At 36.9% G+C, this 14,297-nt stretch overlaps 1 protein-coding gene across 3 annotated transcripts in view; it reads left to right on the top strand.

Moving 5' to 3' along the window:
* The window catches only part of CSMD3 (CUB and Sushi multiple domains 3), a 697,991-nt gene that overhangs the window by 578,038 nt on the left and 105,656 nt on the right, over positions 1 to 14,297 (top strand). For all 3 annotated transcript variants that reach the window (XM_086465685.1, XM_086465684.1, XM_086465682.1), the window contains 4 exons: positions 1,310 to 1,379; positions 3,107 to 3,223; positions 9,900 to 10,109; positions 13,955 to 14,143. In XM_086465685.1, coding sequence (XP_086321811.1) covers positions 1,310 to 1,379; positions 3,107 to 3,223; positions 9,900 to 10,109; positions 13,955 to 14,143 — 586 coding nt within the window. The remainder of the gene's footprint in view (positions 1 to 1,309; positions 1,380 to 3,106; positions 3,224 to 9,899; positions 10,110 to 13,954; positions 14,144 to 14,297) is intronic.

The raw sequence follows: 14,297 nt of genomic DNA, 5'->3' as shown, positions 1-14,297 counted from the left end.
GTCATGTCTGCAGCTTTCTAGCATTTCAAGAATTAATTGAAATTTGCTGTGATTACAGCTCTGACAATGACTGTTGAAGTTTACTTCATTTGTTACCTGATTTTAGCTGGTCATTCTTGGGAACACCTGTCAATCATTTTTTTGGTATTTATTTTGTTTTCATACTTAAAAACAAATGTGTGAGCAGACAAGGCACAACAAATGGCTGAAATAAAGAAAATATAAAGAACATTGTGCAAACACACATGTAAAACACCTTCCTTCCATATAGTTTTTCTGGCTAACACAGTATGACTTTGCCACTTCCTTTTTTTTTAATTTCTAACAGTGAACGGATATGCCTGCTTACACTATGGAGAAAGTGTGTTTATTTTTCTACTAGGAAAGAAAAAGAATGGGTTGCAGATTGCTGAATAAACTATTCACAGTTACCCTAGATGCTTTAGAGATACTTGTTTCCCTCAAATACTACAGGCTCTGAATTGATAAGGAGATTTAACATGGAAAGCTAACTTTTCTCTTAGTATGAAGGTTGAACAAACAGGCTACAACCTACTGAATTTTTTCTATTAGGTCACTTTAAAGTGTGTACTATATCGTTTTCCAAGTTATCCCAAGTACAGTTTTCTCTTAAGATTTTTCATTTTCTTTTGCTGTCTCTGGAAGACAATTACAATTACAGGAGGCTGATGAACCACACAGAGGGTGACTCTGGTGGGTCTTGGAATTTATCTGTAACAGATTGCCTTGAAATAATAGCACCTCATCTGTTGTAAAGGGACAGATGTTGTAGAGATTCCTTAAATATCTCAGCGTTTGGTAACTTAAGCCAACTCTTTCAGCGGTGATGGTAAGGGTGGCATTTAGAACAGGTATTATGAATGTAAGATGTAAAGTCAGTACTGTATAATCTATATAGTTTGTAATTTTTAATCATGTTCCAGAAACGAAGCAAATCAATACCATGTAGATGTTGATTCAATTAGACCTTTAGTTTCTAGACCCTTGATTTACAGTAAAGCTGGTATTATAGGATTCAGCTAGATACTGCTATACTGTTATAGATAACACTAAGGGCATAGACACAATTCTTTAGTGAGCTAACAGACACATGGTTAAGATTGAAGTCTTCTCTGTTATGTTGAAGGTATGATACAATCCACAGTGTACAATATAAATGTTATACCTTACTGGTTTTGTATATTTTGATGATGTTTTAAATGGTAATGTTTTTTGTTGAGATACTAATGATATGCCATACATTGTATATTTTTTATTATATGAATTAGCAAATATTGTGTCATTTTAGGGACATTCACATATCACCTGTATGCCTGGACCAGTAAGAAGGTGGAATTACCCGATTCCAATATGTTTAGGTATGCTCAACATACATAAACTTTCTTATATATGCCAGAATGAGAAATCCAGAGAACTCAAAAATAAGAGATACGTATAGGGGAAAGAATAGGGAGATGTGGAAGAACTTAATTAAAAGTGAAAATGATCAAATTAAGATGATGATTTTCAAAGTATACTTCACACTTATTTTGGCAAAGCTTTTCTGAAACGTCCAATCAGAAGAAGAAAGAATGAAATATGTTAAAGTCAGAATCTATTATCAATTCAGTATCAGTGATGAGACCTCCAGAGACACTTGCAAACATAGTAAATTTATTTATGAATCATTTCCACAGCAGAATGATGACTATTATGGAAAATACTAAGATAAAAATAACATTACATTTTCATGTCGACTAAGTTCAACATAAGGCGTGTCTGCCCAGTGTAAAAAGATACGTTATTTTTCAAATTCAACTATATACATGACCATCTTACTAATATTGGAAGAACACTGGAATCCTGACAGAAGCCCAAATGAAACATCTGAAGTGCATTTAAATATATTCTTTTTATACGGTGAATAAATGTGAGGAATATAAAACTCTTTCCTTTTACATTCTCTTTCACTGAATAGAAATGCCTTTTTATTTGGGTTCCCTAACAGTAAAAATTGTCTGTACTTGTAATCTTGAATGTATGGAAAGTAGGATGCTGCAGATCTCATTAAAGATTTTATACTTTGCTTTTCTTCAAGACAGATTATGTATTCCCTTGAGCTGCTTCACATGATCTGTTCTTAATCCTGTGAGGTGTTAAAAATCTCCTGTGAGGTACTGAGGTCCCTCAGCTTAGAATTTATAAATATTAAACAAGATTCAGATATTTGTAGGATTTTTTTCAGGATTTAGTCTTCAGTTTCTGTCATTATGCATTAACATACGTCTAGGAAGTCTGATACAATAATTGTGCTGCCTCATGGCAAATTCTGAAGACAAAGATGCTCTGCTGAAATGTTAGGGGGGGTTCATTTTCCTTTTTTTTTTTTCCATTTTTTTTTGCAAGTGATGATTTCTAATTGTGTTTCAAAGGTTGTAGCAACTGGTAATTGGACAAAACAGTTAACATTTTATTTACCATGATTAATATCGTCAAATCTAATATTCAAGTATAAGTTACTTTACTCATTGATGTCATGCCTGAAAAAAATTAAAATTAATTAATTTCAAATACAGATTTAGTACAATTTCTGGAAATATGTGTGTGTATGTGTACATTTTCTAGGTCTGTTTATTTTATCTCGTTTTTAGCACAACAGGATACAAATGCAGTTTTTAAACATCCTCTTGAAATGCTTTGAGTATAGAATGCTTTAAAAATACATTATCATATTATATTATTCAGGTGCTGCTTTACAAACTAATGTGGAATTGCGTCAGTCTTGCTCTGAACTGATGTGTGCTGCTTCCTTGATCACAAGGGTGGTTCACACAGACAGAGTGCAGAGTAAACATCTATACCCTTTTCAGGTGCATATGTGCCCCAAATTAAAACCTAGTCAATTCAGAGTAGATATATATGTTTAAAGCACCTATTTGTAAATTACTTTGTTACAGATATTTAGTGGTAAATGAATGTTTGTCTATTTTTAAAAATATAAACCTAGTTATTATTGCATTTCTAATGTTGGAAGGATCTTCAATGTTTTGGATTAATTTTTATCTCATTCTCTTCCTCTGAAAAATATCCTTGCTTTTTTTTGCAGCACAATGTGGTGGTGGCATGTCAGACTTCAGCGGAGTGATCCTCAGCCCTGGGTTTCCTGGCAACTATCCTAGCAGTTTGGATTGCACATGGACAATAAAGCTGCCTATTGGTTTTGGTATGTGTTCTTTCATGGATTAGATTTGAGAGGATTTTTATGGTTTCAAACACTGAACATATTTTAAAATACTGTGAATATTTACCCTGGATAAAAGAATAATTATAACTCAGTTATCAAAGCCTTCAAAGAAAGCTGTAGAATAGAAAATTTACAAAGTTATTTATTTTTCATTTAACATATACTAAAATTTTCACAATTAAAAAAATCTTTTAACCTAAAAGACTTGATTTCTCTTTGTGAGGTAATGAACCCTACAAAAATAAATAGATATCGTGAGTTATCTCCAGAGAAGGAGTCTCCACAACCTCCCTGGGCAGCCTGTTCCAGTGCTCTGCCACCCTCAGAGTGAAGAAGTTCTTCCTCATGTTCAAGTGGAGATTCTTGTGTTCCAGCTTGTGCCCATTGCCCCTTGTCCTGTCACTGGGCACCACTGAGAAGAGCCTGGCTCCAACCTCTTGACACCCACGCTTTACATATTTATAAGTGTTGATAAGATCCCCTGTCAGTCTTTTCTTGTCCAGGCTAAAGAGCTCCAGGTCTCTCAGCCTTTCCTTGTAGCAGAGATGCTCCAACCCCCTAATCAACTTTGTAGCCCTCCACTGCACTCTCTCCGTAGCTCCTTGTCCTTCTTGAACTATGGGGCCCAAATGGACCAGATGATCTCTAGAGTTCCCTTCCAACTCCTACCATGCTGTGATTCTGTGATTCTGAATATTTCACAGTATCAGTTTAGAAGAAGTTAAAGCTACATTTGAGTTCATTATTGTATCATTAAGCTTCTTTGCATATCCTAGATGAATATTGCAACAGCATAGAAATGTTCTTGGAAGGGTCCTCTAGAAGCCTCGCACTCAAAATTGTCAAACTTCCCACTCAAAGTGAGATTGTCAGTAACACTAGATCTAGTCCACTATGACTGGCAGATCTTTCTCAGCAGGGCTGCTACTCACCTCACTAATTCCCAGCTTGTAGCAACTGATAAGTATGTTGTGGTCCAGATGCAGAACTTTGCACTTATTGTGCAAAACTTTAAGAAGGATTTGTTTACTCAGCCCTCAAGTTTTTCAGTGTTTCTCTGGACAGAAGCTGTGCCATTTGGTATATCATCCGCGTCCCCTAGTTTAGTATCCTCCGCAAATTTGTTGAGGATGCATTCTCATTATCCAGGGGTCTCATGAAGACATTGAGTATTGTAAACCAGTGTAACCCATAGAATATTGTACTTGTTACTGGCTACCAACTGGATGTTGAATGACCGATTACCACCCCTGGAGTCTTCAAGTTCCATTCATTTTTAACCTACTTCCTCTCCATTCATCAAATTTGAGTATGTTCAGCTTCCAAATGAGAATGCTATAGAAGGCTGAGTCAAAAGTCACTGCGGAGTGAGAGTATATTATATCCACTGTACTCCCTTTGCCAGTTTAATCATAGAAGGAAATAATGGTTTATCAACTGTGATTTTCCATTAGTAAATACATGTTGACTGCTACTGAGTCCCTTTTTGTCTTTTATGCATTTAGAAATTGCCTCCAGTTAGACAGGTTTCATAATCTTTCCGTGGACTGCAGTGAACCTGCAGTTGGCATTGCCCAGGTCCTCTTTCTTGTCTTAAAGGTGGATATATCTTCAGACTTTTTCTGGTCACCAGAATTTCTCTCATTCACCATGATTTTGCACAAGTAATATCAGCATTTCGGTTGCATTGCCTAACCCCTTAAGCAACTTTGGAGGGATCCTGTATGTCTATCATTGTAAAATCTTTATTCAAAGTTAGCCAATACAGTTGTCCAATCTAATTTTTTATGGCACTTTTGTGGAAGCATGTGCACTTGGATTTTTTCTTTATATGCTAGTTGAATGGCATGCTGTTTTTTCAGACATGCCTCATTGTTTTCCGTTTTATACTTGCCATCTTCTGTCATCATCTTCACCTGATGATACAGAATTTCTAGATCTTCCACAGTAAATGAATGTGACATTCCAAATAGTTTTCCCTTTCTGCATCTGCTCAGATTCTTTCTCTCCTCTTTTTAAAATCACTTCTGTGATCTTTTTGATTATAAGTTCTGTAAGCCTGGTTCATTTATCATTTAAATGTAAGCCAATTGTGCATGGTTTGTTTAAACTGAATAATGTTAAACATTGAGTAACATTGACTTTAACAGAAATCTATCCGTGGAAATACATTATGTAATGATATAGATTTCCATACAGAACCTAATTGTTATGTTTGCATTTAGTTCAAAATTCCAAATATTCAAGTTAGTAATTGATTTTTTGTATTAGCATTTTGTAGAAATAGCATTAATACTTTAATTCTGCAGTTACCTGAATTTTAGACAGCTTGATGTGACAGCTTCTAGTGTTTCATCATGAGTCATAATGCTGTCTAGAGTCTACAAATCCTATGGAGATCCCTGCTAGTTTTCCAGTTCATGTATAGGAAAACTAAATGCAACTTTTTCTAGAATAAAACTAAAACTGCACAGATTGAAATGTGCTTGACATTTTTGACCATTTCTAAACAGGGTATGATTAAAACTGAATTGAAAATTAAAGTAAAATTTCATTGTAAAAATGAAAAAAAAAAGACATTTGAAAAAGTGATGGCTAAAACTGGTTTTAGTGATGCTGTGGTTCTAGTCCAGTGGAGGCATACATATCTAACTCTTCAAAGCAGTAAATAGGAAAACTCAAAGACATCATCATGTAAACTTCCTATAGGCTTCCACTTGTTTAATCTAAGAAGATTTTTTCCCAGTTAGAAGTTATGGATCATAAGGTTTTCCACTTTATGTTACCTAATGCTATAATCTAAACCAATGACACTCTGTTGATTTCAATCAACTTACAAGGTTACTTTATAAAATTTTTTGCTATTCTTTCTGAGATTTATAATTAGATTTTATATATAAATATATGAAATACACATTCAAGAGGGATGTCCGAACTTTTCGGTGGCAAAAAGCCAAAGAAAAAAGTGGTCTGACAAGCAGAAGCCTGAGACAAGTAGAGGCAGTGCTACAGGCTGAGCGAAGGAATAAAACTTTGGAAGACTGATATGGTTCAGGAACTTGTAGTGAAAGACAGTAGAGACAGAGAGCAGAATGATGGGCAAAAATATATATTAGAGCCATTTTCGTATTGAACAAATTGATTGAATGAGAAAAAAATGACAGTAAGGTAGCATGAGTTGGCAGTTATTAATGATAGCTTAAACTTTGAACAAGTATTTGGTTCACAGGATCAAATAAAAGGCCAAGCTTACAAATATTATCAAGACAGAAAGTGTAAAGTTTGGATATAACTGAATTCTCTGTGTAGGAAATATTTGGAAGGCTGGCAAAGTCAAAGAATGACACTTAAAGCAGAAGCTTTCTTGTCACATATAGACTATCTTCAGATAAAGAGAGACAGAAATGATCAAGGTAACAGTAATTTAATTATGCACCAACCTTTTTTCCTGTAGCATATAAAATGTTACATGCTTCAGAAAACCATTCATAAACTTTACATGGTGTCTGGGGAGAAAGCTCTAAAATACAGTGACAAACACTATTTAGCTATTACAGTTTAGGAGTTACAAAATTATTCAAGACTTTTGAATAATTAATCTGACATTACATCTTTTCCTTTCAACTTTATATGAAGTCATGTTGATTTGCTTTGCCAGAAAGTGGGACTCAATCATCTTCTTAATGAAAGTACTCTGCTATCATTCCATAATTGCACTAACACCAGACAAATTATAAATTATACTTGGTTGTAACTTATACAGAAATATGTTTAAAGAGCCCTGTAACTACTCAGCTGCTGAGCATTTTCTTCTTGTCCTGCCACATAATCGTTGTAATACATCACCTGATTAGGAGAGATGACTTGCTAATGGATAGTAAGTTACCTTCCTGTTCCTTACTGAATCAAATTGGAATCACATAGTCAGAAATTTCTGTGGGCAAGATCATCACGTGGCACAGTGTGTGTATAATAATTAAATAATTGAACTGCATGTTTAGTGGGAGAGGTACTGATGAATGATGGTTTGATAATAGCATTTACTTTTTTTGTGACTCAAAAATAATGTATGTATTAAGTGGTGTAAGGAGTGTGGCCACTTCCTCCAACCACTCCAGCCCAGGACCCTGCTGCTCAGCCACTGGAGCCCAGTCTGGTGCCCAAGGATGCAGGGTCTCTGCCCAGGCTGAGGGACATGGCTGCCACTTTCCCATTTGCAGATTCAAACAGTAACAAAGCTGAGCACAGACACAGGCACACAGAGGACACTGACACAGCTGGCCACACAGACTGCCACAGAGAAGGTGCTGCCTTCAAACAACACTGACGTAGAGGCCTCACATAAAACACAAGCACAGGCAGCCAAGTCCTCTCCTCTTCCTGGGCTAGCAGAGACAGAAGGTCACTAGTGCAGGCAGACACACACACACACACCATTTTCCAGGTTCACAAGCACACACACATTTGTGGATCCCTTGAGGGTCTGCCTGGCACCCCTGTCTGGATCTCAGTCCCTCTTACCTGCTTCACAGGTCTCCTATTTGCTGGCTGGTCCACTGCAAACACAGTGTTCACACTTGTTCCTCAGGCACTCCACATTCACAAGTCCCACTGGATGTATCAGCATGGACTTTCTTCTTGCCTGATATCCTGGCCTGGACTGAAAGTCTTCCTGCTCACTGGGGAGTCCAGTTTGACACATGCACACCCCACACACACACCGGGATTGGGGAAGATACAGACACTTGCCCTCCTAGCAGCCAGCACCAGGCACACAGGCTGTGACCCATGGTCAAGCTCCAGCTACAATCGCTGAGCTCATTACTCAACTTATTCACGCTGGTCTCCCTAGTATTTGGTTTTGAGAATGCACACCCTTGCTGCCCCTGTGGTTGAAAGGTAAAGACCCTTTGACCCTTGTTCTGACTCCAGTAGCTGGCACCCAGTCCACTTGCACTGGTCCTCTCATTAGCTGGCATTCTGGTCACGAGATCCGTACCATCATAGAATACTTTGGGTTGGAATGGACCTTTAAAAGTTATCTAGTCCAACCACCCTGCAACAAGCAGGGACATCTTTAAACAGATCATGTTGCTCAGAACTCCTGTAGGATCCTTCCTTGACCCAGAGTGCTACGGCCACTCAGTCGCTCCAGCACCTAACACCACAGACTGCTGGGTGCCCACACCCCTTGTCTGACTCCAGTAGCACGCACTAACTTTCTGCCCCCCCCCCCCCCCCCCCCCCCGGTCTCATCAGTAACTGCCACCAAGACCCCACATAGTAGCTCCAGTAGCTAGCATCACAAGCCAGGGGTACCCACACCCCTGGTCTGACTCCAGCAGCTGGCAACAAATTCCGCTCACAGACACGGGTCTCCAGGAGCTGGCACTTAGTCCTTGCAGCATGCATACACACGGGATAGTGAGTGAGATTACACAGAGAGATAGTTAAGAAAAGATTTAATAAGAAAATATGAGATGATAGGACAGACTGGTGATCAGGTGCAGGGCTCAGCCAAGTGTACTGATCCGCCCCATTCTACATGCAATCAGCCCCTTTTGTGTCTACATCTTCTTTCCTCACTGCTCTCCATTCCCCTGCATGTTCCCTCAGGGGTTTGTATAGGTCTATCAATTTCTGCACACCTCCCAGTATGGGGTCCCCCTTTTATACAGTCTTATCAGTTGCAAAGTCCAGGTTGATCTTCCTGGAATTTGTGCCTGTAGTTTCTTGACAACCAGTCAATTTGTGTGACTGTCAAGGTTTGTTTCTTGTCATTGACTCCATGTTTGCTTTGTCAGGTCTGTGTCTTTCTGTATTTTGATTCCTTTTTCCCCCTTTTCTGTTGGTTTCTCAATTGATAAAGTCCCTGATCAGATAACCTCTTTGGAAAAAACATTCTCACACTTTCACTCTACTTCATCAACTAGTGTGATTGACCAGGTTTGGTTCTCATCGCTGCCTCCCTCGGGTTTATGTCCCTGTGTGCTCTTGCTTATGGCTTCCTCCTTTTCTTATTTTCCCTTGCTTCATTCAAAAATGTCCTTGACTAGATTCCCTTAAAGGACCAGACACCCTCCTTACACATACCTTTACAATATACATAATATATGTAATATGCATAATTTTTACTGTGCTTCATTTATATATATATATATATATAAACTCTATATAAGCCGAGAAAGATCAGTTTCTTTACAACTGAAATGCAACTATCTCTGGGGTAAAATTCTGACACTTTTTTGCCAGGTGTGCAATACAAAGCATTTTTTCTCTTAGTGGAACTAGAGACTATTTTATGCAATTGAAAACAGGAAAGATTTAACTAAATTGAATGTATTCAATGTTCAGAACTGAAATTTGCCCTAATGCACAAACAACAAACTTTGCCAAAAAGTGGCATGTAAGTAGCCTACAGTTCAATACCTTAGATCATATTAGTATTTCAGGGTTAGCACTTTTTACCAGATTAGTAATGCATGAGGAGAAAGAATGCTTCAAACTGAGTTTCATGGACTGCATCTGGGAGTGTAACACATGCACTTCCACTGGTTACATTGTTTTCTGATATTATCAGTGTAAAATGTACATACTTTATTTTCCCTCCTGGTATTGATACTGGTGGCTTTTGTTTACTGATGATGTTTTTCAGGTGTCCATTTGCAATTTGTGAATTTCTCAACGGAGACCATACATGATTACTTAGAAGTTAGGAGTGGATCTACAGAAACTAGCACTGTTATTGGGAGACTAAGTGGCCCTCAGCTACCAGCTTCACTGTTCAGCACAACTCATGAAACCAGCCTATACTTTCACAGCGATTACTCACAGAACAAACAAGGGTTTCATATTGTATATCAAGGTGAGATTTTGACATTCTTATGTGAGAACAAGGTGGCTGTTGAATCTTATTTCTTTTTTCGGCATTCCTAAAAGATAAACATGAAATAAAAGATTTTGTGTGCTTCAAACCAAAGTGTTACGTATCGAGATCAAACAAAAGAATGAAGAAAATGAAGATGAAAAAGGAAAAGTAATTGCATATTCCTTTAAAAAGCAGTTCAAATGTAGGCAAACAGGTAATTTCCCATATCTAAATTTGGTTGGCATATTTACGTTGCATGGCTTTACAAAGTATGCACCTTTATTATTCAATCTTTATAAGCATATGGGTATCTTAATTTTGTGTCTTGAGTTCTGGAAGGGGAAGATCTAAATATTGTTTTAGAGTACTGGATCCTTGTAGGCTAGTACAGAATAACACCAGCTCAGAAATCTGCAAATCCATTTTATTTCCCAGTTGGCAATATCATTGGAAGGTTCTTGTACTGTTGTACCCAAATAGCTCATGCTGAGCTGGGAAAACTGCAAGATCATAATTCTATTTATTTAATTGCAGATTCATTTAAAAGGAATTAGATCACCACTGTTCACAAAAAAAAGGTCAAAAGTGTATTTTGAACTGTACCTGTTTTCATGATATGAATAACATCAAAGGATGATTTAAAGAGTTTTTACTTTAGAGCAATCTCCTATTGCTCTTTCAACACTAAAGTCCAAATTGACTTGAACTCTATGTAACATTCTAGAGGCAAGTGACTGTAAAAAGTGTTAACTTTTAAACAAAAAGTCAATTTATGACTTAAATTTCCTGGCAAGATTTTATTCACTTCTTGTTTTGAATGTGATACAATTTGTAAGAATAAGGGAACTTTAAACTCTACTGCTAAGAAGGCAGTGAAAGACTTAAGAGTGTATAGTATTACTGCTATTGATAGTAACAGCCAGTAATCATTTTGGAGATGCTGTTATTAGTCAAATAACTAGAAAAAAAGGTTCCTGTCTCTTGTTTTTAACCACACAAGAGAGAACTGTTTCTTTTCAAACACATACAATCTCTGATCTTTTGATTTTGCAGATTCTGCGTAGCGTGTTTGTTCTCAGTTCTGTGTTAGAAAGTCAATGTTTCAAATCTTCTTGGAAAAGATCACGAAGATGTGAGAGGCTTATTTTCAAATCTTACTTGCTTGCTATTCAAATCTTACTTGCTTGCTATGAAATCTTTGATATTCATAGTTCATTATAGAGCCTTTTAATTCTTCTGAGAAAAATAAGTAAATTATAGATAGGTTTATTTCTACTCTTCTTTGAACATGTAAAATGTTTATGTAATGTAAAGAATGTAAACCCAGAAAACCCCTATTGGATCAGAAAAAAGCTCCATCTAACTCAGTATGGTATTTCCAAACAGCAAAAAGAAATTCTACTTAGCAGCACGGAAACCTAACTAGTTTCTTTTGTACTCTCACGGCATCCACAGTTGTCAGACTCTTAATTCTATTACTGTGGGATTTGATGGCATTTTTGTTTTCAGCCTTTCCACTGTGTTCATGATTTTTGTGAATTTCAGGCATATCACCCCCAACCTCTTTCCCAAGAAACTATGTGATTTGTAATGCTATTCATTATTATAGGCTGTATCGTATTACCAGGTATAGAAGTCACTGAACTGCAGTTTCAAGGATCTGCTCGAAAGACAGATGTGATTTAGATTGGGAAATCACCACTCCTCTAGATTAGATCTTGAAATGATATGATACGTGTCTTGGTTCAACAGCTCTTCTGGGTGAAAGCCACCTGCTCCTGGTCCTTTGATTTACCTATTTAGTTTAGTACGTTTGTATTTACTTCAAATTGATCTAGTGCCTTAGACCCATGTAATACAAACATCGTATCTTGTTTGGAAATCTCGACACCATCTTCAGCAGTGAAGAGGGATACAAAGGATTTATTGAGTTTTTCTCCCTATGGCATCCTAATCCATAAAAGTCCCCATTTTCTCATTTATAATGAATTGTCGCACCAGTTCCCTAGCTGACTTCTTGCTTCTGATGTTGTCAAATAATTTTTTTATGATCAGCTGAGACATATTCCGCAAGACATTTTTCAAATTATTTTTGTTCTCTTTACTTTCTATTTAAATTTGTCCTGTTATGTTTTATGACTTTTTGGAAAGGCAGACTTTCATTATTTAAATGCCAAACTTTTCCCTGTTGTATCTTCTTTAACTTTCCTATGGTGTCACCCAGGAATTTTTTTCTGAACCATTTTAGTGTGTTTTTATTCTGAATTATAGAACATGTTTTACCTGGTCTTTTAAAGTAGTGTCGATTAGCAGATTCCAATCTGCATTACCTCTTTTTTTGTATCATTTCCTTTCCAGAAAATTGAATATTCCTGTGCTGGGTTTGTTTGACTTGCTCCCTCCCAGTAAAATCAAACCTCATTATGACTGCTTTTATGGAGCAGCTCTCCCATGAATACTTCTTGAACTAAGGCTTGAGTGCCAACATGGTCCAAATCTAAAGTAACATCTTTTGGTTTAGGCTCTTAAACTGCTTGTTCTAAGGAACAATTGATTCCTCCATTCAAAATTTTATTTAGTCAAGTCATCCTGGTGAGGTGGATATTTGGGTACTCCATTACTACTACCTGTTGTATTTTTTCAGCTTCCCTAATTTTACATAACATTTCCTGTACAGTATCATATTCCTGTTTAGACATTTGTAGATGCAGCTTAATACTACACTTATATTTCTGGAGTTTTAATTTCCACCTGTGAATATTCCATAGTGCTTCTTTTTTTCTGGTACTATTTTACTTCTGTGGCACTTCACATAATTTCTGAACAACAGTGCTGCTTTCCCACCTAGAAGTCTGCCCTTTCAGCCTTGGAAAGGTGGTTGCCTGGCAACTCTGCATCCTGCTGCTCTATACCATGCCTTTCATATCAGGGCTCTTGGTTGGTTCAAGCATTCTAGATCCCACCTCCTGTGGTTTAGGCTCCTATATTGGTGTGAAAGGCCTTCTTAGTCTGGCTTTGCTCTGTTCCTTAAGAGCACCACATCACTCAACATGCAGTGGAGGCTACCTGATTTGCTTTTCCTATTTATTGTAATTCTGCTGTTTGTCATTCTCCTGCACTTTTTTTAGAGCTATGTTGGTTGTTAGCCTCCTCCCTGTTATGACATTATATCAGTCTTCTAAACCTGTTAGTTTTCCCCCATGCTTCTAGTTTAGATGCTCTTCTACAGCCTTTTTAATTTTCATTGTCAGCAGCTTGGATCAATTTTGAGTAGAGTGTACTTAAGGGTGCACTTGGAAGTAATCTGTAGTCTTAAAGAGCCAGTCAGTGGCCTGTCTTTTTGAAGATCTGAGTGGGGAAAACATGAAGTTTAAATTCCTTTCTACTCTTTTCTTCCCTAGTGTAATACTCCTTTACTTACTAAAATTAAAAGATAAAGTTAAGAGGCTAGTCTCATATTTACCTCCATGGACTCTGTTCCAAAAACCTTTAGGGTTGGGTGTTTGGAATTTGTTTGTTCGTTCACACACACACACACACACACACACACACACACACACACATTATGAAAGTGTAAAGAACATAAAATCACTTAAACTTTTGTTGTAGTATTATGTGGAATTGGAAATTAATTTTGATGCATATTTCCAGAATTGCTGTGGGAATGTTTCACTATGTTTCTCCTGGTGTAGGACCAATGATTTTGGTTGTCGTCATGGTGGAACTTAAGATGTATGGGATGTCCATGATTTTTTAATTTTATTCTAATGAAAAGCTTTTATTTTTTGAGTAATAAGAATTAGTATTTTACTTATTTTTACTCATTATTATTATTATTTCAGCATACCAGCTACAAAGCTGTCCTGACCCTCGACCATTTCGTAATGGTTTTGTTGTTGGGAATGACTTTACTGTGGGACAAACTATTTCATTTGAGTGTTTTCCTGGCTACACATTAATTGGAAATTCAGCTCTGACTTGTCTTCATGGCATCAGCCGTAACTGGAATCATCCTCTCCCCAGATGTGAAGGTATGTTCTGGGTGCTCTATGAACACTTAATTATTTGTAAGTCTTCCTAAGGACTGTTAACTGAAATAATTTCATATTTTCATTTTATAGAGACCTGTATTTTTTATGTTGTAGTCTTTACTGACTAAATATTCAATTTGGCACATGAAGATTT

The sequence above is a fragment of the Leptosomus discolor genome, chromosome 5 (genome assembly GCF_034619465.1).
Source record: "Leptosomus discolor isolate bLepDis1 chromosome 5, bLepDis1.hap2, whole genome shotgun sequence".
NCBI classification, from domain to species: Eukaryota; Metazoa; Chordata; class Aves; order Leptosomiformes; family Leptosomidae; genus Leptosomus; species Leptosomus discolor.
This window is presented reverse-complemented; position numbering and strand designations above follow the sequence as displayed.